Here is a 21,619-nt window from a genome sequence, read left to right on the forward strand (position 1 = left end):
GTAGAGGTTAGATGTGTGAAGTTGGAGATGCTGAAGCTGCAGATTCTGTAAAGTTGAAACTGATCATTATATTATGTGTTTATTTATTAATTATTATATTTAAATAATAGAATATTTAAAGCATGTGATCAGGTTTTTTTGGTAGGATGGGAAGGTGCTGTCTAAACAATGAACTGAATTAATTTCCTAAACAAATCAATTATAAAATCAAGGCTTATTGAGCAGTTATTAGTCTTAAGATGATCTGTCATGCATTATTCAGTACCTACTATAAATTACTAAGTATCTTCCACAAATTACTCAGTACATAATAAATTACTCAGTAACTAATAGTTACTCAGAACTTACATTTTAGAAATTAATGCACAGTGCATAATATCCCAAGTACACTATGAATTAGTACCAACAATGAAATACTCAGTACCAACTACAAATTACACATTAATTACTAAGAATTATTTGGTATCTACTATGAGTTGCTCAGTAAAGCTGAATAAGTCATAGTTGGTTCTCTGTATTACACAGTACTACTACAACTTATTTGGTAACTGGTATTAATAACTCAGTACCTACAATAAATGATTCAATTGATTACTCAGTTACAATGAATGATTCAGTAATCTAGTGATCTAGTAGTTCTCATATACTCAGTAATTAATATTACTCAGCAACTGCTACACATTACTCAATACCTGCTATACTCAGTAACTAGTATTACTCTAACTACTATAAATAACTCAATACCTATTAGGAATTATGTATGATATGCATTATTCAATACACAGCAACTATCAATAAATCAGTACCTAGTATTACTCAGTAAATACTATGAATTACTCAGTACCTACTACGAATGATTCAGTATCTAGTATCACTCTACTCTTACTACTATGAATTACTTAATACCTATTAGGAATGATATGATTAAAAATGATCGTAGTGGGTATTGAATATCATATAAACAATGCTGAATCATACAAAATAGAAACTGTGGAAGATTTTACATCTTTAGATTGTTTATTCTAAAATCTTCCTGTCAATCAAACCAACCAAACTGTTTGGACATCAGAGCCTAAAGGAGGTCCTGGATGAATACTGGAGCATCTCCGCCCACTTACCCAGCTCTCCTCCGATGATGGAGAAGTCCTGCTCCAGCACAGTGAACTTCTGGATGCGCTGGGCGTTGGAGGAGGCTTTCTCGTTCACCTTGTTGATGCCCTCCTGGATGGCGGCCTGGACCAGACGGTCCCGCCCACCGGAGATTTCAGACACGCGTGTGGAGTTGCTGCCCAACGTCCGACAAAACTCCACTGCTTCTGGGGTCAGCTCGTCCTCTGGAAGACCCGTCTCAGCATTCACCTCGCACTGAGAGAGGAGGAGAGTGGGGGGAAACCATCAGTCTGATCTTCCAAAAGTTTGTGGACGCCTGCTCATCCTGCATTTCTTCTGAAATTAACAGGGAGTTTGCCACTCGCTCTGCTAAGAACCTCTAATCTTCTGGGAAGGCTTAACTCTAGATGCTGGAACACTGCTGTGAGGAGAATTCAGATCAGCTGCAGATGCTTGGCACCGGGTTTGGTGCATCCCATTCTTTTGGCAGTTGAATACATGAATTACAAAAGGTGTCTGAATACTTTTGGACATGTAGACATACAGTGTAGTTTACACTGATGATTGATTTGTCATTTTCCACTTACTGACACCAGGGGGAGCAGGATATAACAGTAAAATAGCTCCCAGTCAAAGAACTGCAGTTGCTAAAACCAACCACAAGGTGGCCACATATACCTAAAGTGTGAGAGTCCTGCCAGTCTTAAGAGAGCAGCTTATCTGAAGCAGCTGAGGCTGGGAATTCGATCATGGTGTTAGATAATGACCGTATCCGTGCACTATACGACACCCAGATGATGCCTTGTGTACTGTAATAAGATGCAGGAGATAAGATAATGAGTGTGAAATTAGACAATGAGACCTCCTGTGGTGTGCCATAGAGCACTCTGCGCACTCTGCTCACTCTAATCCATCTCTAATGTGCATCTACCCTGGCACAGGGAGAGGGTTATCAGTCTGGCAGCTGCACACAGACCAAGATCAATAACCAGCAAACAGCACATAACGCAATACCAACACCAGCAGCTGCGGCCCTGAAACGTGTTCATGAGTACACACCTGACCTTGAACAGGTTACAGGAGGACATGACCCCAAACACACCCCCCACAAACCCCTGACTGTCCTGAACTCTATAAATATTTATAAATACTTAAATATACAGTTAAATATTAATATTGTATTATGCAATATGACAAAAGTATATATAAATATAAATGTATAGGAACTGACTTCTAAAGGGTTCATGTGAACTAGATCCTACCAGCTTACTTTTAGCCACTTTAGCATTGTTACTATAACAGACTGATGGCGTTGATACCTTAACAGTGAGCAGCATAGAGAGGAACTTCCTCTTGTCTCCGATCAGCATGGCATTGCTGATGAGGGGGACAGCCTCCTTCACAGCGTCCTCTATAGGCACCGGGGGGATATTCTCACCACCGGCAGTGATGATCAACTCTGCAAGACACACACCCAAACACCACACAGATGAATACTCCACCCTCAGCTTCCTTAAACTGCAAGCCTATTATTCAGTTATTAGACTTATTATGCACTAATTACTACAAATGATTCAGTATCCACTATAAAACGATTCAGTATCTACTACGAATTCTTCCATCCCCTCTATGAATTCAGTAACTTTGAATGAATTTATTAGTGACTACTGTAAATGATTCAGTATATACTATAATGATTTAGTAACTACTATGGATGATTCAGTCTCCACTATAAAGTATTAAATATCTTCTATGAATTCTTCTGTCCCCTCTTTGAATTCAGTAACTTCTATGAATTATTCAGTTACTACTGTGAACAATTCAGTATCGTATTTGAATTATTCCTTAATCACTGTGAATTACTTAGTATCTACTATGATTCATCTACTAGTTATTATTCAGTATCCACTATGAATGATTCAGTATCTACTCCAAATTATTCAGTATCCACTATGAATGATTCAGTATCTACTCCAAATTATTCAGTATCCACTATGAATGATTCAGTATCCACTAGTTATGATTCACTATCCACTATGAATGATTCAGTATCTACAAGTTATGATTCAGTATTTACTCCAAATTATTCAGTATCTACTACGAATGATTCAGTATCTACTAGTTATGATTCAGTACCCATTAGTTATTTTTCAGTATCCACTACGAATGATTCTGTATCCACTAGTTATGATTCAGTATCTACTCCAAATTATTCAGTATCTACTACGAATGATTCAGTATCTACTAGTTATGATTCCGTACCCACTAGTTATTTTTCAGTATCCACTACGAATGATTCAGTATCCATTAGTTATGATTCAGTATCTACTCCAAATGATTCAGTATCTACTATGAATGATTCAGTATCCACTAGTTATGATTCAGTATCTACTACGAATGATTCAGTATCCACTAGTTATGATTCAGTATCCACTATAAATGATTCAGTTTACTAAATTCAGTATGTACTATGGATTATTCAGTAACTTTGTGCAAATTATGAATTATTCAGTAGCAGGACTTCAGAAATACAGCAGAGACTGACAGAATTCTCCAACTTCAGTTCTCCATCGTAAACTCATTCAGCCTGTTCGGGTTGGGAAGGTGTGGGACGGTACCTTTGATGCGTCCAGTGATGAAGAGGAAATCATCTGAGTCATGTTTGCCCAGATCTCCAGAGTGCAGCCAGCCGTCCGCGTCCAGAGCCTCCTCGGTCTTCTCGAGCATGTTCAGGTAGCCCATGAAGACGTGACGGCCCCAGAAGCAGATTTCTCCGTTGCCCTCGGCATCTGGACTGAACAACTTCGTCTGGCAGCCTGGAAACACTTTCCCGCAGCTGTGGAGAGGACATTATTACACTCTATAATCCGGGACACGCATGTGCCTCTGAAGCCTGGAAGCAACATTAACTTGGTCCAGGTAAATTAGTGTGTGTGTGTGTGTGTGTGTGTCGGTGTATACCTGGTCAGTCTGAAGGCATTGGGCAGTGAGATGGTGTGTGGTCCAGTGCTCTCGCTCATGCCGTACAGTTCATACACAGGGACGTCCAGGCTGAGGAAGAATTCCAGCGTCTCTTTGGTGATGGGGGCGGCTCCAGTGAAGCACAGTCTGCAGCGATCCAGACCCAGAGCTTTCCGCACCTTCCGGAACACCAGGCGCTTCGCCAGCCGGTAATTCAGCGAAGCTCTGGGCATGGAGCCGTTTCTGAAGAGGAAGACAGTCAAGAATCCACGCTTTAATAACCCTTCAATTTTCTATGTGGACAAAAGTATTGGGACACCTGCTCATTTCACTGTTTCTTCTGAAATCAAGGGTATTAAAAAGAGCTGATCCTGCTTTTGTTAGAGTAACTGTCTCTACTGTCCAGAGAAGAAGAAGGCTTTCTACTAGATTTTGGAGGAGAAGCATTGCTGTGAGGATTTGATTGATTGCATTCAGCGATAAGAGCATTAATGAGATCAGAATGTTGGATGTTCATCATCCCACCCAATCATCCCCAACTTAAGTATTGGATTGAGCACCACCACCATCATTTAGCGAACACAGTTGAATCTACAGCTCAATACTGGGGGGCTTTTTTACCCTTCTAGCCCACGCCTGGTATTAGGCAGCATGGTGCCTATTCTATTGGCAAGACTTCTCTGCAGGGACTAGACAAGCTGTGTACAATTGCACATCTGTGTCAGAAATGGGTTTATTAGAAGGAGTGTCCACAAACATTTGGACACACATTTTTATATATTATATATATATATTATATTTATTTATTATATATTTTTTTCATATTCATATATTATATAAATATATTATTTACTTTAATATTTTATATAACTTTGTTATTAAGCCATTAAATTAATCAGTAATTCATAAAGTGAGGACATACTGTTCCATTTTGCTGAGGTTGGTGTGAAGGCCCACGTCTTTGGCCCATGAGGCCACTTTCCGGCGCACGGTGGACGATTTGGCCCCGATGGCCTTCATCTTCTCCTGCATCTTCTCCCACACCCGAGGAACGCCCATAAACGCCGTGGGACGAACCTCACGCAGGGTGTTAGCCAAAGAGCCCTGAAACACAGAGAGAGGCTTTGTAAACACAAAGTTTCACGATGTGTCCAAAAGTATGCAGACACCTGCTGTTCCAGAACTGCTTCTGAAATCAAGAGTAGTAATAGTCAGTTTGTCCCCCTTTGCTAAACAGCCTCTACCTAAGCTCATGTGCATCCTGTTCTACTGGCAATGCTACTCTATGCCTATTATACAAGCTATGCATACACTGTGTCCAAATGTTTGTAGACATTCCTACTAAAGAATGCATTCAGCTACTTTAGTTGCACCCATTGCACATACACACACAGCTTGTCTAATCCCTGAAGGGACAAAATAGCAAAAGAATAGGACTCTCTATAGCAGATAAATGTAAGGAACCTCTTTGTGCGTGGGCTAGAGGGGTATAAAGCCCCCAGCATTGAGCTGTAGAGCAGTGGAAGAGCTGTGTTCTCTGATCTACCTCTGCATGACCTAACCCTCTTGTCGCTGAATGCAATCAAATCCTTACAGCAATGCTCCTCCAAAATCTAGTAGAAATTTTTCCTCCCTGGACAGTGGAGACAGTTACTCCATTTTTTAATACCCTTGATTTCTGAATAAACAATGAATAAGCAGATGTCCCAATACTTTTGTCAATATATGCCCAAAGAAAATCAATACGTTAGCCATGTGACGGGATTTTGCAACTGCTCTAGAGTTGCACAAGTGTCTAATTTTGTTTTCCCTTTTCCACCAGCTGTCTGAGAGGAGCTGCTGACCACAACCAGATCAGGCCTCCATCACACGGCAAGGCCGCGAAATGCTCGAATGGCTCAATTTCAAGCACCCCTACGTCAAACAGATCACACTCGTGTCACACATGGCGCGGAAAATGAGTTGCTGCTGAAACTCAAAGTGCTCTTTATTCCGAGTGTTGGGGAGCCTATCACGTATCCACCGCGGGAAAGCCCTGGACGTGCGTGTCCTGCTGTATCCATAACAGCCGCGGATCTCTCGGTTAACCCTGCTTTTGATGCAGTTATACACACCCGGGTTGATCTAACAAGATTAAGCCGGAGAGGGGCGCTGCTCAGACAGTGACCCGGGATGGCTCAGTCACTAGCAGTTAATCAGGGGGAACTGAACTGTACAGTACTGTGTGTGCCAATCACTGTGACTCCATGACGGGACTTTATGGAAGATAAACTGTCCCAGAAATATCATATTGGGGTGTGAGATGTTATTGTCTATTTGCCATAATAATGCAATCACACCCTTTTAAAGAGCAACAAACTTTTAATTATTAAAAATTTTCAGATGTTGAATTTGAATAATGAATAAAACCTGAATCCAGCTAATCAGCTGATCATTAAACCCTTTCTGAGTGGAAGGTGGTGTGTTGGAGCAGGAAACCAGTAAAACGTACAGGACAGGGGCTCCTCTCCAGGAGATGCTTGGAATTGGCATAAAGCATTACACCCTTTTAATTATTAAAAATATTCTTATTTTGAAATTTTATATAAAATTGTTTTAATAATATAGTAAATAGATTAATTGTAATAATAAAAAAAAGAATAATACAAAGTTCAGCCATTTGGACTGGCTCTTTCCAACCTTACGGCTGTAATTATGCAGCCTTTGGGGAAAAACAGCAGTAGCACAGTAGGTAAAGGTGCACGTATTTGTCACTGTACAGCGAAATGTGTCCTCCACATTTAACCCATCTGTGGTAGTGAACACACACAGCGGTGGGCCCGGGGAGCAGAGAGGGTAAAGGGTCTTGCTCAAGGGCCCAAGAGTGGCAGTTTGCCAAGCCTGGGAATCGAACCCACAACCCTGTTATCGATAGCCCAGCGCTCTAAGCACTGAGCCACCACTGCCCCTATCGCTAGGTGTGTAACATCCCAAAACTCACGGTTCATCAGATGATTTCTCGAATCAAAAAAAAAAAAAAAAAAAGGGGGGGGGGCAGACTTTGCTCCACCAGAGTGATGAGGTCACTCCAGATGTGTGACCTTGCTCTGTGCATTACCACTGTCTTCTAAATACAGTGCTTCTGTGCTGTTAAGGGCCGTGTTCTGATGGACCCTCAGTGTGTATCTGGTTGGTGGGGTTTTTAAGTTTTTACCCTGCTTCCCACAAGAGGCTCGCTAGTTACCAATACTGAAACCAGTGTTTCAACATTCAGACACACACATATACGCATACACACCTTCAGGGCATCAGGCTGGGCAAAGTATGCAGCTCCGCCCACTTGCATGGTGATCCAGATGTCAATCATCTGAGCAGCGATGTGACTGAGGGGCAGGTAACTGATCACCTCCTCCTGAGACTGGTCAGCGTAGTCCAGATTGATGTGGCGAGTGACCGTGAATGCCGTCCAGGTCAACTACATTCAAAAGACATAAGGAATACGTTTACACTGTGCGCTGCTGTCCTGCAAACACCTTGTATCTCCATTTTTGTCTTTTTTCTTTTTTTTTTTTTTACATGATACAAGTCCTTCACATTGTGTCACAATTTCAAAAACGAACGGGCCAATAGAAACGCTCCAAAATGACCTAGAAAAAACTTTTTTACATGGACTTCCATTGAAAGTCAAGAAGGTTTTTCCTTTCTTCTGTAAAGCTGCTGGTTTGAAGACGTAAAGTTTCTGCGCGACAGCAGCAAGGGCGCTTTGCGAGAGCATGTGCAAAAGAGAGGGATGGGACGTGAAAGCGTGCAAGAGAAAGTGTCAGTAGTGCAAGAAAGAGCAAGAGAAAGCGAGAGGTAGAGAGCAAGGGAGAGTTTGTGAGAGCACATGCGAGAAAGAGTACGAGAGAGAGAGAGAGAGAGAGAGAGAGAGAGAGAGCCTGAGAGAAAGAGCAACCGAGCGAGAGCACATGCAAGAGAAAGCGAGAGAGAAAGAGGGAGATCCTCACATTGTCGTGGCTGAGCATGACCCCCTTCGGCTGGCCGGTGGTTCCAGACGTGTAGATGAGGGTGCAGCACTGATTGGGTTTCTGGGATGCGATGATGTCATCAAGCTGAGTGTCTGGCTCATCGCGGCCCAGCTTCAAGAACTCCTCCCACTTACAAAATAAATAAATAAATAAATAAATAAATAAATAAAACACAACAGAATGAAACACACACACACACTCTCAGACACTAAGAGTCTCCTACCGTGTAGAGATTAGGCTTCTTCTCTTTGAGAGAATCTTTGTACTGGATTATGGCTTTCAGGTGGGGCAGCTTGTCCTGGATCTGAAACGAGAACCGAAAAGAATCCCACCCACACACACACAGGTGGTCATCAGCCAGAGCTTGCAACAGAAGCAGACCTAATTACACTATGTGTACACAACTCGGTGATTAGCGCAATGTCTGAGGCAATACCGCTTACAGCACGTACGAGTGGAGTGGATGAGTCAGAGGATATCCAGAAGAGGAGCACTTGTGTGGGAATGCATGTGGAGGAGGACGGGTGCAATGCAAAATGTGCAGTGGGTTCAAAACCCTGGATTAAAAAGCAGCCCCTATTTACCTGCAGGATCTTCTGCAGCTGCTTGTGGTTCTCCACCACCAGGATGTTGGCCTGGCAGTTCTCGGCCACGTACTGGCACGCCTCCGGAGAGTTGGTGGTGTAGATTCCCACGGCGAACCCACTGCAGACACAACAGACGACGATGTAAATGCAGGACTATATAGAAACGGACGTACACTGTATGTCCAAATGTTTGTGGACACCCTTTCTAATGAATGCATTCAGCTGCTTTAGGTGGAACTCATTGCTGAAACACACACACACACACACACACACACACACACACACACACACAGCTTGTCTAGTCCTTGTGGAGAAGTACTGCCAATAGAATAGGACTCTCTGGAGCAGTTTAACATGATGGACCTATTGGCACCATGCTGCCTAATGCCAGACGTGGGCTAGAGGGGTATAAAGCCCCCCAGGCATGCACTGCAGTCCAGCCGAGAGGACACGGCCTCGGTTTACACCACTCCGTCTATCAGAGGTAAATTCGGGTCAGTGGCCTTTGAGCAGCGGGCGCTGAGCTGCAGGAGCTGAGCTGCAGGGCCTTGTGCAAGAGCACATCGGCACAGATTGTTATCAGTGGGGCATTGAATGCCAAACACCTTTGGTTTATGGCTCTCTGTGGCAAAGCTCACCACCTGCCGGGTTATTTCCATCACAGGACATGTTCAGGTGGGTGCAGCAACCAGTAATTTAAATTTAATGGTAGCGCTGACAGTACGATCAAATGTCACAAAGGACACAACGTGTGTGATCGCACCCAATACCAAGCCTGGGGTTTAGAACGGTCAGTTACAAAGGGATCAGGCTTCCCACTACAAGCCAGTACTTCACACTAGAGGCAGTGTGACCTCCACACACTACGGGCTCAGGTGAAAGCTGTGTGCTAAGCAGAGGATGCGTGTTTTGGTGTCAGGGCCATGCCGGTGTGTGTTATGACTGTACTCCAGGGCTATAAAGGACACACAAGGGCAAAGGGAGGCTCCTAACATAGATAAACACACACACACACACACACACACACACACACACACACACACACACACACACTCGGAGACACACACCCTGCAAAAATGGCTCCAATGTCAGCGATGAACCACTCTGGGGAGTTGAAGCCCAGGATACCAACTCCATGGCAGCGTTCCAGCCCGAGCTGTGGAAACACAAACAAAAACACACCATTAGGTCACATGTATGCACACACACACACACACACACACACACACACACACACACACACACACACACACGGCATTAGGTGTACTCTTCTTTTGTCCTAATGTGACGCCTAACTAACCACATGGGATACCCCAGCAGTCGCTATGCAACTCCTCAGCATCCACCTGGGGATACCATAGCAACCTCCTAACAACCACCTTATCACTCCTCTACCAACAACTTAGCAACACCATGGAAACTACCTAGATGGATACCACAGCAACCACCTGGCAAATATGTAGCAACACCATAGCAACCACCTGAGATGCCCTATTAGAAAAACAGTGAGCAAAAAGTTGGTGACCACGTAGCAACAGCTTAGCAACTGCCTGGAAGTGGGAACCACTTGAGCTGTGCAACCAGTTTGTGCACTTTGCTGGCATACGGTTACAGACTCCACAGAGCTAGTGCGGGGCAGTTTACCAGCCCCTCCACCACCACCACCACCGCTGACCAGATGTTATTTGGGTGGTGAACCACTCTCGGACGTTGCCGTGGTAGCGAGTGCCACTGGGTTCCTTTTCCTTGATGAATGAGGCAGGGGGGCGGCTGACCAGCAGTTCTGTAACTGTACACCTACTACATGCTCCTATACTGTAGGTGTTTCCGATATAACGGCCAAGGAGAGTAGACAGATAGCATACTTACAACTCTCAGCTCCATGTGAGCCAGTGTACGACACCTGATCTGGCCATGTGAGGAAAGCCACACGGCCTGAATATCTGCGAGCACAGTCGCACATACACACGTACACACACTCCTGCACCTCCTGTGGTTTCCCCAGGGCCCTGCAGCGGCCTCGGGGGTCAGATGTTGAGTCTCAGGGGGGTGGTCTGAGCTGTGCGCTCTCACACGGCTCTGCAGTTGCACAATAACCGCTTAACAAAGCCTGCAGCCTACAGCAGCACGTTCCTGCCGTGTTTGACATTCTGCTCCTCTGCGGGTCGGAGCGGACGGTCCCGTCGGTTCCGAGGTTAAACTCACTCGGACAGACGAGGTCACGGTTGGGGTCAAGGTCAGAGAAACCAGCAGGGCTCCATTCTGAGAAAGGACTCTGTTACTTCCTCAATGTTTTTGTGCACTTCTTACACAGAGGGTTGATCAACATGACTTTATGCAAAGGTTTGGACACCTTACCAGCACTCTTGGGACTCCCTGTGAAGTCAGTACTCAGTAACACCCAGCTTGTCAAAGTCAGAGCTGGTTTGTCCGATTTTAGGAATTTTCAGGGTCCAGGGACCCCCAATATAAACTCAAAGGCTGTTCTTTGGTGCTCCTAAGCAGCTTCTGTAGTCTTATGTTGCTGCCATTAGGCTGTAAGATGGTTGCTATGGTATTCTAAGTGGGACATGGTGTTGCTAGGTGGTTCCTTTTGGCCTTCAAGACGATGCTGAAGGGAATACTCAATGTCATGGTTCTAAAAGTGGGGTCCCGGGACCCCCAATTTAAACAAGCGGTGGTTCCCTGTTGTTCTTTGGTGTTGCTAAGCAGCTTCCATAGCCTCAAGTTGTTGCAAATTAGGTAGCAGGATGGTTGCGATGGTATCCTATGTGGTTTCAGTGGTGTTGCTAGGTGACAAAGGGGAATAGGGGAATACTTAATACCAGGTTACTCAATGCCATGGTTCTCGAAGAGGGGTCCCGGGACCCCCAATTAAACAAGAGGATGTTCTTTGGTGTTGCTAATCAGCTCCTATAGTCTACTGCTGTTGCCATTAGGTTGCAAGACGGTTGCTATGGTATAATAAGTGGCTTTTATGATGTTGCTAGGTGATATCATCTGGCATTAAGGCGATGCTAAAGGGAATACTTGGGGGTCCAGGAATCCCCAAGAGGTTGTTCCTAGTTCCTAGGTGTTGCTAATCAGCTTTCATGTTATTGCCAATAGGTTGCAAGATGGTTGCTATGGTATCCTAAGCGGTCATAATTGTTTTGCTAGGTGTTTTTATTTGGCCTTCATGACTTCTATAGTCTCGACTTGTTGCAAATTAGCTTGCAAGATGGTCGCTATGGTATCCTAAGTGGTTTCAATGGTGTTGCTAGGTATTCTTTTTGGCACCATGATTACTCAGTGTCATGGTTCTCAAATTGCGGTCCAAGGAAAAAGAAACGTGGTTGTTCTTTGGTGTTGCTAAGCAGCTCACAGGTTGAAAGATGGTTGCTGTGGTATCCTAGGTGGTTTCTATGGTGTGGCTAGGTGGCACATACGTCTGCTCACAAGTTTGATCATTCATTTCAGTTTAGGAGAGGAAATATAAACTGTATACAAGCATTCTGATCAGGTGGTTCAGTGTCAGTGGAGTTTCACACAGGAACGTTTGAGAACCCCCTAATTAACGCACCCATGCGGTAACAGATGTCACCTATGGTATGCTAATTGGCTTCATTGGCGTTGCTAGGTGGTTCCTTTTGGCCTTCAAGACGATGCTAAAGGGAACACTCAATGCCATGGTTCTCATAGTAAGGTACAGAAAATGAAAATAAACAAGAGGTTGTTCCTTGTTGTTTTTTTTTTGGTGTTGCTAAGCAGCTTCTGTAGTCTTAAAGTGTTGCAGGACGGTCGCTGTGGTATCCTAAGTGGCTTCAATGGTGTTGCTAGGTGGTTTCTTTTGGCCTTCAAGGCGATGCTAAAGTGAAGTCTTCCCTGTGGCAGCTCTTCTTCAGCTGATGTATATCTGTAGAGATGTATAGATATACGGATGCAGATGGTTCTGCTAAATGACAAGGCTTTTTGTTCTGCTGAGAATGAATGCAGACAAACAGGAAACCAGGCAACCTTTTTTTTTTTTTTACAGATGACGACAGTGACAAGCAGTGTTTCTCAACAGGTCTTAAACCTGGCTGTGTTCTGGTCTTATATCATTGCTAACCCCATAAAATTCCACTTAAGCTAACGTATTGAGGACATGGCCCACACACACACGCTACAAACTGGAAGCGGAAGGTTTGTGCAGGTGCTTGCTATGGTGTTCTTGGGTGGTTGTTTTGGTATCTCAGGCAGTTACTAGGTGTTGATAAAGTATTCCATGTGGGTACTACGTAGCTGATACGGTATATTGGGTGTTTACATGGCTTTTAGGCGCCTGTTATGCCAGCCTAGGTAGTTATTATGGCATTGCTGCGCAGTATATATGGTATTCCAGGTGGTTGTTGCAGCTTGGGCAGTCGTTAGGTGTTGCTATGGTGTTCCATGTGGTTACAAGCCAACTGATTTGGTATATTGGGGGTTAAGCTGGTGTTTCTAAGTGTGTCCTGTGACATTCTAGGTAGTTGCTATGGCATAGCGGTGCAGTTTATATGGTATTCCAGGTGGTTGTTGCAGCTTGGGCAGTTGTTAGGTGTTGATATGGTTGGTGTTCCATGTGGTTACTAGGGAGCTGCTTTGGTATATTGGCTGTTCACATGGTGTTTAGGGGTCTGCTATGTAGTTGCTATGCCACTGCTTTGTAGTTTGTATGATATTTCAGGGGAGTTGTTACAGCTTGGGCAGTGGTTAGGTGTGGATATGGTGTTCCATGTGGTTACAAGTCGACTGATTTGGTATACTGGGGGTTAAGCGGGTAGTTGCTATGGCATAGCTGTGCAGTTTATATGGTATTCCAGGTGGATGGTAAAGCTCGGGCAGATGTTAGGTGTTTATATGGTGTTAAATGTGGGTACTAGGGAGCTGCTTTGGTATATTGGGTGTTTACATGGGGGGTCCGCTATGCCATTCTTGGTAGTTGCTGAGGCACTGCTTTGCTGGGGGTGGACAGGGTATGGTACTTCATGTGCTTGTTATGGAATCTCAGGCAGTTGTTAGGTGATGCTGTGATTTTCCATGTGGTTATAAAGACAGCAGATATACTGTGGGTTGCCAGGGTGGGTTGCTAGGTGCCTGCTATAGTATTCTAGGTAGATACTATGATGTTGCTATGATGCATGTTGAATGGGATTTTAGGTGGTAACTATATGCATATATGCGGATGCTATTCTACGTGGTTGCTATGGTATTAGATATGATTACTGGGGTGATGTTAGATGGTGTGTGTCTGAATGCGTGTAAAAATGCTTGTGTAATTAAGATTAGTCGGTATAAAGTCAATGGGCGTCCTTGTCGGAGGTAAACAGGAGGACATTTTCAACCTTCAGGTGTATCGTAAGATCTCTCAGCTGGGCCTAAAACACTCCGCTTATCAAGCAGGTCAGAGTATCAGTTCAGATAACGCTGCTGAGTGAGATACAGATACCGTCCCCACACACTCTGATCAGATGTGATCAGGGCCCAGCTGCCCAAAGGCAGCCTAGCGTGAAAATCATTTTAACCGGTAGAGAGAGAGAGAGAGAGAGAGAGAGAGAGAGAGAGAGAAAGAGAGAAAGAGAGAGAGAGAGAGAGAGAGAGAGTGTTCAGTCTGGTGCTCGCTCTACTATTTAGGACCATATTCTTGCTAAGAATCAGGCTTTTAAGAAACCCAGCTCTGGTCATTTCGAGGAATCCAGGACAACGTCTGTTCTGTCTTTTATAATCGGAATGATCAGGACATGGAAAGCTGACAGTTTAGAGAGCAGTACTCTAATCTGATTGAGCTTTAATGATTATCTGCACTATGCTGTCAAAGCAAAGCACCGTTTCCCAATATACACTACTAATATTAACATGACAATACCCATTAATTTAATACATTTAACATACACTATATGGACAAAAGTATTGGGACACCTGCTCATTCACAGTTTCTTCCAGAAAGCAAAAGCTTGTAGAAGAGTTTGTCCTGCTTTTGTTGGAGCAACGGTCTCTACTGTCCTGGGAGGAAGGCTTTCTGCTACATTCTGGAGCATGGCTGTGAGGGTTTGATTGCGTTCAGCCATAAACTGTTAGTGAGGTCAGCCTCCCCAACTCATCCCAAATGTATTAAATGGAGCACCAACGATCATTCCAGGCGTGGGCATTGAGCTGTGGAGCCTTATAGCCCTTATGGAGCCTCTAGCCCACGCCTGGCATTAGGCAGCATAGTGCCAATAGGTTTACGTTGTTTATCTTCTCCAGAGTGTCTTGTTCTATTGGCAGTACTTCTCTACAGGGACTAGACAAGCTGTGTGTGTGTGTGTGTGTGTGTGTGTGTGTGTGTGTGTGCATGCTCACATCTATATCAGCAATAGGCGCAGCTTAAAAGTAGCTGAATCCATTCATTAGAAGGGGTGTCCACAAACATTTGGACATAACGTCTTAACGCTAACCTGGTGACTAGAAGCTTCCGTTAAATTTAAGTGAAGGAGAAAACCAGACCACCGGACCTTCGCTTCACTCTAAGGGGGGTAACACAGCTGGGGTCAGTGTTTGTGGACGCTTACTTTGAGGAAGCTCTTGGCGGCGATGCGGCAGGTCTTGTAGTACTCGCTGTAGCTGATCTTTTTCCACTGTTCTCCCTCCTTCCAGCAGAGCGCAGTGTAGCTGCCGAATCGCTCCACGGTCCGGGCGAACGCCTGGTGCACGGTGACCGGAGGTTCAGCCGCCGGCCCCGAATCTCCCATCCTAAGCTTTACCTCGCCATCCCTCCGCGACGTCCACAGCTCGGACCCAGTCACGGGCAGAGACAGAGAGGCTGGACGCTGGGCACTAGCTGCAGAACAGAAGGCAAGCATGGTTTAGGTTGTTAAAGGTCATGAGAACCAGACATGTCTCGGCTGATTGACGACGTTTAGTTTAGTAAAGTTCAACTAGCACTTTACATTAAAACTCAAAGGTCAGGCCAAAGAGTTTAAAAGGGGTTAAACACCCACTAAACATCTACTTATTCACCAAGCAGCAATTATTTTCACTACCTACTAATTTAGTGCCAACTAATTAATCACCAAGTAAAACCTTCAAGTACCAAGTATTAAGTATTACTAAGTACTAGGTATTTAGCACCTAGTAACTATATTTAGCAAGTAGTAACAATTCAGAAAGTTCTATTGTGCCAATAAGTAATTATTCAGTACCCACTAATTATTCACTAAGTAGTAACTTTTCAATAACTAGATATTTTTCATATTAATTACATTGTACCTAATAATTACTCAGTACCTACACTAATTACTACAATATTCAAAACAAATTCAGCACCTACTAATTATTTACTAAGTAGTAATTACTCATAATAGCAATTACTACCTTCTAAGTACCAACTAATTTAGTACCTACCAAGCATTCAGTACATAGTTACTTAGTACCTACTAATTATTAAAAAGTAGGCTATTCAGTAATTACATATTTTCATAATCATAAGAACCAATTATTTAGTATATATGAAGTATTCAGTACCAACAATTTTTTCACTAAGTAGTAATTATACAGAACCTTCTACATTCCAGCTAATTTAGTACCCACTAATGTAGTACCTACCAAGTTTCAGTACCTACTAATTATTCAACTAGTAATAACTATTCAGTAACTACATATTTTTCATACTAATTATTTTGTACCTACACAATATTCAAAACAAATTCAGCACCTACTAATTATTCACTAAGTAGTAATTACTCAGGACCTTCTAAGTACCAACTAATTTAGTACCTACTAATGTAGTAGCACCTACCAAGCATCCAGTACATCGTTACGTACTACCTACTAATTATTTAAAAAGTAGACTATTTAGTAATTACATATTTTTTATAATCATAAGAACCAATTATTTAGTACCTACTAAGTATTCAGTACAAATTTTTCACTAAGTAGTAATTACTCAGGACCTTCTAAGTACCAACTAATTTAGTACCTACTAATGTAGTACCTACCAAGTTTCAGTACCTACTAATTATAACAATTGGTAACTATTCAGTAACTACATATTTTTCAAAAAGTATTATTAAGTGTCTACTAATTATTCAGTACCTACTTAATATTTATTACCTATTAATTTTTTCAAAGGGTACAAATTATATGTTTAATCAAATGATGAGCTCATATGCAGGCTTACATGGTTGACAGGGTTAAAGAACCAAACTATTAATTTCAAGTGCCCAAAATAATTGTATTTTTCCTTTTTTTAAAATAATATATTACACAGATTAACAATAACATCTGAACATATAATTTGGTACATGAAGCCATGCAGATATTCTAAAAGGGAGCTCAGGAGGAAAAACAATATTATAGAAATAAAGGAAATGAGCCCTTTCAACTATTACACCAACAGAAACCACGAGTTCACCAGTAGCTCACTGTTCCTGTACAACATGGGTCAAGAGAGAGCACTGACCCCAGAGTAGCCATGCTAATTAACGCTCTGTTGGTCCCTGGTGGGCCGAAATCCCGCCGCCACGCTGAACTCAGTGTAACTCATTGGGACTGTGAGAAAGCTTCTGGAGCTGAAGTTTATTCATCTCCGCGATCAATAACCCGAGTACGCTCTCAGCAGTACTTCTCCTCACATAAACACCGGGACGAGAATTCACTGACCCTGATTTGACTGCAGTTTAATCCAAACAGACAGGACAGCTGTTATTAACGAGGGGTTCCTAATGGTTTAGAAGACCACAAGATGAGCCAATTTGAAATAAACATGGTTGGAGGATCCACACATTACACAATGCAAGGCTAGAGTTCAGGACCTTTTACAGTCCTGCAATTCGGTGAACGAATAAATGCCTAAAGCTTCTATCATTTTACATCACATTTTATTTTAATAAACGAGGTTTTTGTATTGATAAGAGATCCGTCCGCACTTATGCTAAATAATAATAATCAAGAAAAATAAATAAATAAATAAATAAATACAAATAAATGAGTAAAATGTCAATCAATCAAACTTTTTGTATCGGGACAACCCTACAAAGCCTCCTTGCCCAATCCTCCTTGCAAAAGCCTTGATTTTTCTTGCTGCCCTGCTCTTCTGAACTCCATAAAAATATTAAGTCAATTCAAATTTATTTGTCTCGCTTTTTACAGTTGTCACAAATCAGCTTTACATAATCAGTAATTAGTAAAAGACAAAGACAAAAAAGAAATAACGTAAGAAGACAGAGAGGATCAAAGACCCCCAGTGAGCCCCAACAGCAACAGTGGCAAGGAGAACCTCCCTCAGAGCTGGAGGAAGAAACCTTGGGAGGAACCAAGACTCACAAGGGGGACCCGACCCGTCCTCCTCTGATCAGAACTATTTATTAATTATTGATAAAAGCTACCAAACCATCTATACTGTTGAACTGCTCTGATCATAATCATAATATAATAATCATGGTGTAATTGGTGTAATAATTTAGGGACTCTGAGGGCCATGAAAACCTTCAGCTTGCAAATTCTGAGGTGGTTCTCTGTGGATCTGAGGTGTGTTTGGGATCATTATCCTGCTGTAGAAGCTGGAATCTTCCTTTTCATCATCTTTTTAGAGATGCTGAGATGTTTGCTTCCAGAATTTGCTGGTGTTTAACTGAGCGTATTCTACCCATGATCAGTGAAAGTTCCCCGTGTCACTGGCTGCAACACAAGCCCAATGCATGATCCACTCACCCAAGTGCTGAACAGTTGGAGAGGTGCTCTTTTGGCCAAAGAAGTCCGTATTAACTTCCTCAGACGTTCGTTTAAGAAACTGTGAGGATGCAGGAAAGGCTTTCGTCTGATGGCGTTAGCAGGAGGGTGTGGGGGAATTTCTCTGGGATTTCAGTATTGTATAGATTATAGATTATTTTCATTCCAGAGTGTTTATAATTCTTTAAAATTTGCCTTCTCCAACGATGACTGTAAACAAACCATAGCCCCAACAACCCAAATAAGGTCTGAGACCATGATAAAAGCTCTCAGAGCTTGAAAACTCTCAGGGTGCTCAAACTTTTGCACGGTGCTACTACAAATCTCAAATAATTAATAACTGCCTCGATTAAAGGGCGCCTAACTCTTCAACGTCACACCTTTTGGAGATCAGCTCATCATCACAGTAGCATAATTTGCCCAACCAGGGATGCCCAAACTTTTGCATGCCACTATACACTGCAGGCCCAACCCCACACAGCTCTACTCAGCATCTACTGCACGGCCTGTAAACGCCGCCGGGAATTCGGACGAATCAGCAGCCTTTACACTGTGGCTTTGCACGGGCGGCACAGTGTAAACATGACATTCAGGAGGGCGAGGTGGAAATGTCTGGGTGTTCACACTGCAGGTGTTTACTGCGGCGTAAAAGCTCAGAGACAAACAAGGGAGGAGGTGGGGAGGTGTGTTTTGGGGGCTGGGTGACCTTTGCACACCACCAAACCTCCAAACCTCCACTGCCCTCGAACATCACGACCTGCTGAGGAAACCTAACCAGCTAATGACCATTTGATCAGCAGGGACGATCAGCGCTACTTTCAGAGTCACACTGCAGCTCTTTCCGGTCTAGGCTGTGATGTGATTGGCTAAAGGCAGGGCCTGCATTTAACCCTCCTGTTATGTTCAGCTGTAAGGAACAGCAACAGCATTCCCAGGTCAAACTGGGCCGGTGCACATTTAACCATCCAAAATTAAAAAAATAATAAATAATAATAATTAAAATATATATATATTTAGCATGATTTAGTTTGTATATTTTTTTGGACATAAGCCAAAACTAGACATGCAGCATTTGCAGTGTTTGTTTTATTTATTTATATTTATTTTTTATATTTATATTTATATAAAGGTAAGCTATTTATTTATTTTATTTTATTTTTATTTTTTTTACACAAAAATATAATCTGTTTTGTTTGGGGCCAAACTAACCCTTTCAGCTTAAATTAAAAGCATTATTTTAAAACTGTATTTTCTTTTTCATGGGCGCTGTAAAAGGGGAAGTTCTAAGGGCCCGTGACTGACAGGGGCCCTAAAAAAATAAAAAATAGAGTAAAAACTCTGGCAGAATCGTTGTGAGTTGTGAGGACCAGTGTAATATCTTTTCATGGGGTCCAAAATGTTATATTTTTGACAGAATGTGAATCTGCCAGTTGTTTTTTATATTGAGTCCAAATGTCCTGATGAACGGACCAATAGAAACGCTCCAAAATGTCACAAGTCAAAGTTAAGAAGGTTATTTCCAGGCTCTAAATGTGGCTCTAATGCGCTGCCACTATGGCCCAGTGGTGGTCGTGAGTTCGAATCCCGAGCAGTGCCGCTTTGCCATCAGCACCCGGAGTCTGAGAGAGCACAATTGCTCTCCTTGGGTGGGTAGATGTCCGCTCACTCCCCTCAACACCCCTCATCAGCTGGGAGAGTGCACTGCTAGTGCTAGGGGGAGGTAAGATGGGCACTACCAGATTTTGGAGAATCATAAATCCACATTATGGAGATTTTTGCATGATGGCAACAACATACAGTGCTATTCACATACACACACACAAGTGCATGAAGTGAAAGCATGTCACTTGGTGTCACTTCTGCATTTCTAGAGATGATGAAGCTCTCAGGAAGCGGCTGCTGAACGACTCCTTCCTCCTTCATATACACAGACTAGTATTAGACTTACTGGTAGAGGTGTGACAGAAGGAGGAAGTTGGCCTGTATTTGAGTAGAGTACACCAGTGCGAGGGTGTGTGTGTGTGAGTGTGTGTTCCTCTCCCGATTTTCCCTTCACACACTTCCTCTCTAGAGGGAAGCAGCGCTCTCATCAACCTGGAATTCACAACTGCTGCTGTTACACAAGCGTCAGCAAACTGAACGAATCGTCATTTTCAGTTCAGAGGATCCGCCCCCCCCCCAGCAGGATCCAGCAGGCCGAGGTGTTTTTCTATTTCCTGTAGGTTCGGCTTGCCTGTCATTTACATACATGCAAAATGATCGCCAGTGTAAGTGCTGTGTACTCCCCCGAGTAAATGGCCACCCAGCCCGATCTGCAGGAAGATTGCCCGCTGAGGTCCCCTCTACCTGCATCTAACCAGCTGCCACCTACCAGTCCAGCCAGCGGGTCCCCCCCCCCAACCCGCCACCACCCATGGCTCACCCGCCAGCCGCTGCTGCCTGTTTGGTGGCCGTGCTGAAACCTAGATGGACTCGTGCCTGTCTGACACTATTAATATCACAACTATTAACTTTCTGTTGTACCTGGTTTGGTAATTTTTATCATTAATGTTTAAAACAGTCTGGCCAGAGGAGGATGGGTCCCCCTTGTGAGTCTTGGTTCCTCCCAAGGTTTCTTCCTCCAGCTCTGAGGGAGTTTTTCCTTGCCACTGTCGCTGTTGGCTTGCTCACGGGGGTCTTTGACGCTTCATGTTATTTCTTCTTTCTTCTCTGTCTCTGTTCTTTATTAAGTACTAATTATGTAAAGCTGCTTTGTGACGACAACAGTTGTAAAAAGCGCTATACAAATAAATTTGACTTGACTTGACTTGACTACTGTGCAGATTTTGAGGCACCTAATCTCATTCACCTACATCACGTCTCTCAGCAATAAGGGTTTCTACAGTAGAAGCTCCATCAGATCTCATCAGAACAGATAAAGCAGGTGAAGATAAATCCAGTAAAAAGGAGAAACAAGAGCTTCTCATTCTGAAGAAAGAAAGTAGTGAGATCTTGTCGGTGAGCTAGTCTGAAAATGTGTTCAACTCCATCATCATCATCAGCAGCAGCAGCAGCAGCTCACCTGATTTACCATCATTAAGCCCTGATTTACCACCAAACCAGGTGTTGATCTGAGGAGAACTCTAAATAATACTAGACTCCATGAGAGAGGAGAACTTTGGAGATGTTCTAATGATGAACACAGTGATGGAGAACTGCCACCACCTTCTGTAGGAGTCTTATTATTAGTGATTTTAGTGGTCGAAC

At 43.2% G+C, this 21,619-nt stretch overlaps 2 protein-coding genes across 3 annotated transcripts in view; both read right to left on the reverse strand.

The window, feature by feature from the left end:
• Window positions 1-21,619, reverse strand: part of mknk2b (MAPK interacting serine/threonine kinase 2b) — a 318,007-nt gene that overhangs the window by 285,464 nt on the left and 10,924 nt on the right. The window lies entirely within an intron of this gene.
• Window positions 1-21,619, reverse strand: part of acsbg2 (acyl-CoA synthetase bubblegum family member 2) — a 43,864-nt gene that overhangs the window by 2,581 nt on the left and 19,664 nt on the right. For both annotated transcript variants that reach the window (XM_072681350.1, XM_072681349.1), the window contains exons 4-14: window positions 15,217-15,485; window positions 9,733-9,821; window positions 8,663-8,783; window positions 8,302-8,382; window positions 8,058-8,207; window positions 7,349-7,525; window positions 4,994-5,175; window positions 4,072-4,314; window positions 3,729-3,946; window positions 2,430-2,569; window positions 1,119-1,365 (exon numbers count right to left, since the gene is read on the reverse strand). In XM_072681350.1, coding sequence (XP_072537451.1) covers window positions 1,119-1,365; window positions 2,430-2,569; window positions 3,729-3,946; window positions 4,072-4,314; window positions 4,994-5,175; window positions 7,349-7,525; window positions 8,058-8,207; window positions 8,302-8,382; window positions 8,663-8,783; window positions 9,733-9,821; window positions 15,217-15,485 — 1,917 coding nt within the window. The remainder of the gene's footprint in view (window positions 1-1,118; window positions 1,366-2,429; window positions 2,570-3,728; window positions 3,947-4,071; window positions 4,315-4,993; window positions 5,176-7,348; window positions 7,526-8,057; window positions 8,208-8,301; window positions 8,383-8,662; window positions 8,784-9,732; window positions 9,822-15,216; window positions 15,486-21,619) is intronic.

Source organism: Salminus brasiliensis, chromosome 6, assembly GCF_030463535.1.
Source record: "Salminus brasiliensis chromosome 6, fSalBra1.hap2, whole genome shotgun sequence".
NCBI lineage: Eukaryota > Metazoa > Chordata > Actinopteri > Characiformes > Bryconidae > Salminus > Salminus brasiliensis.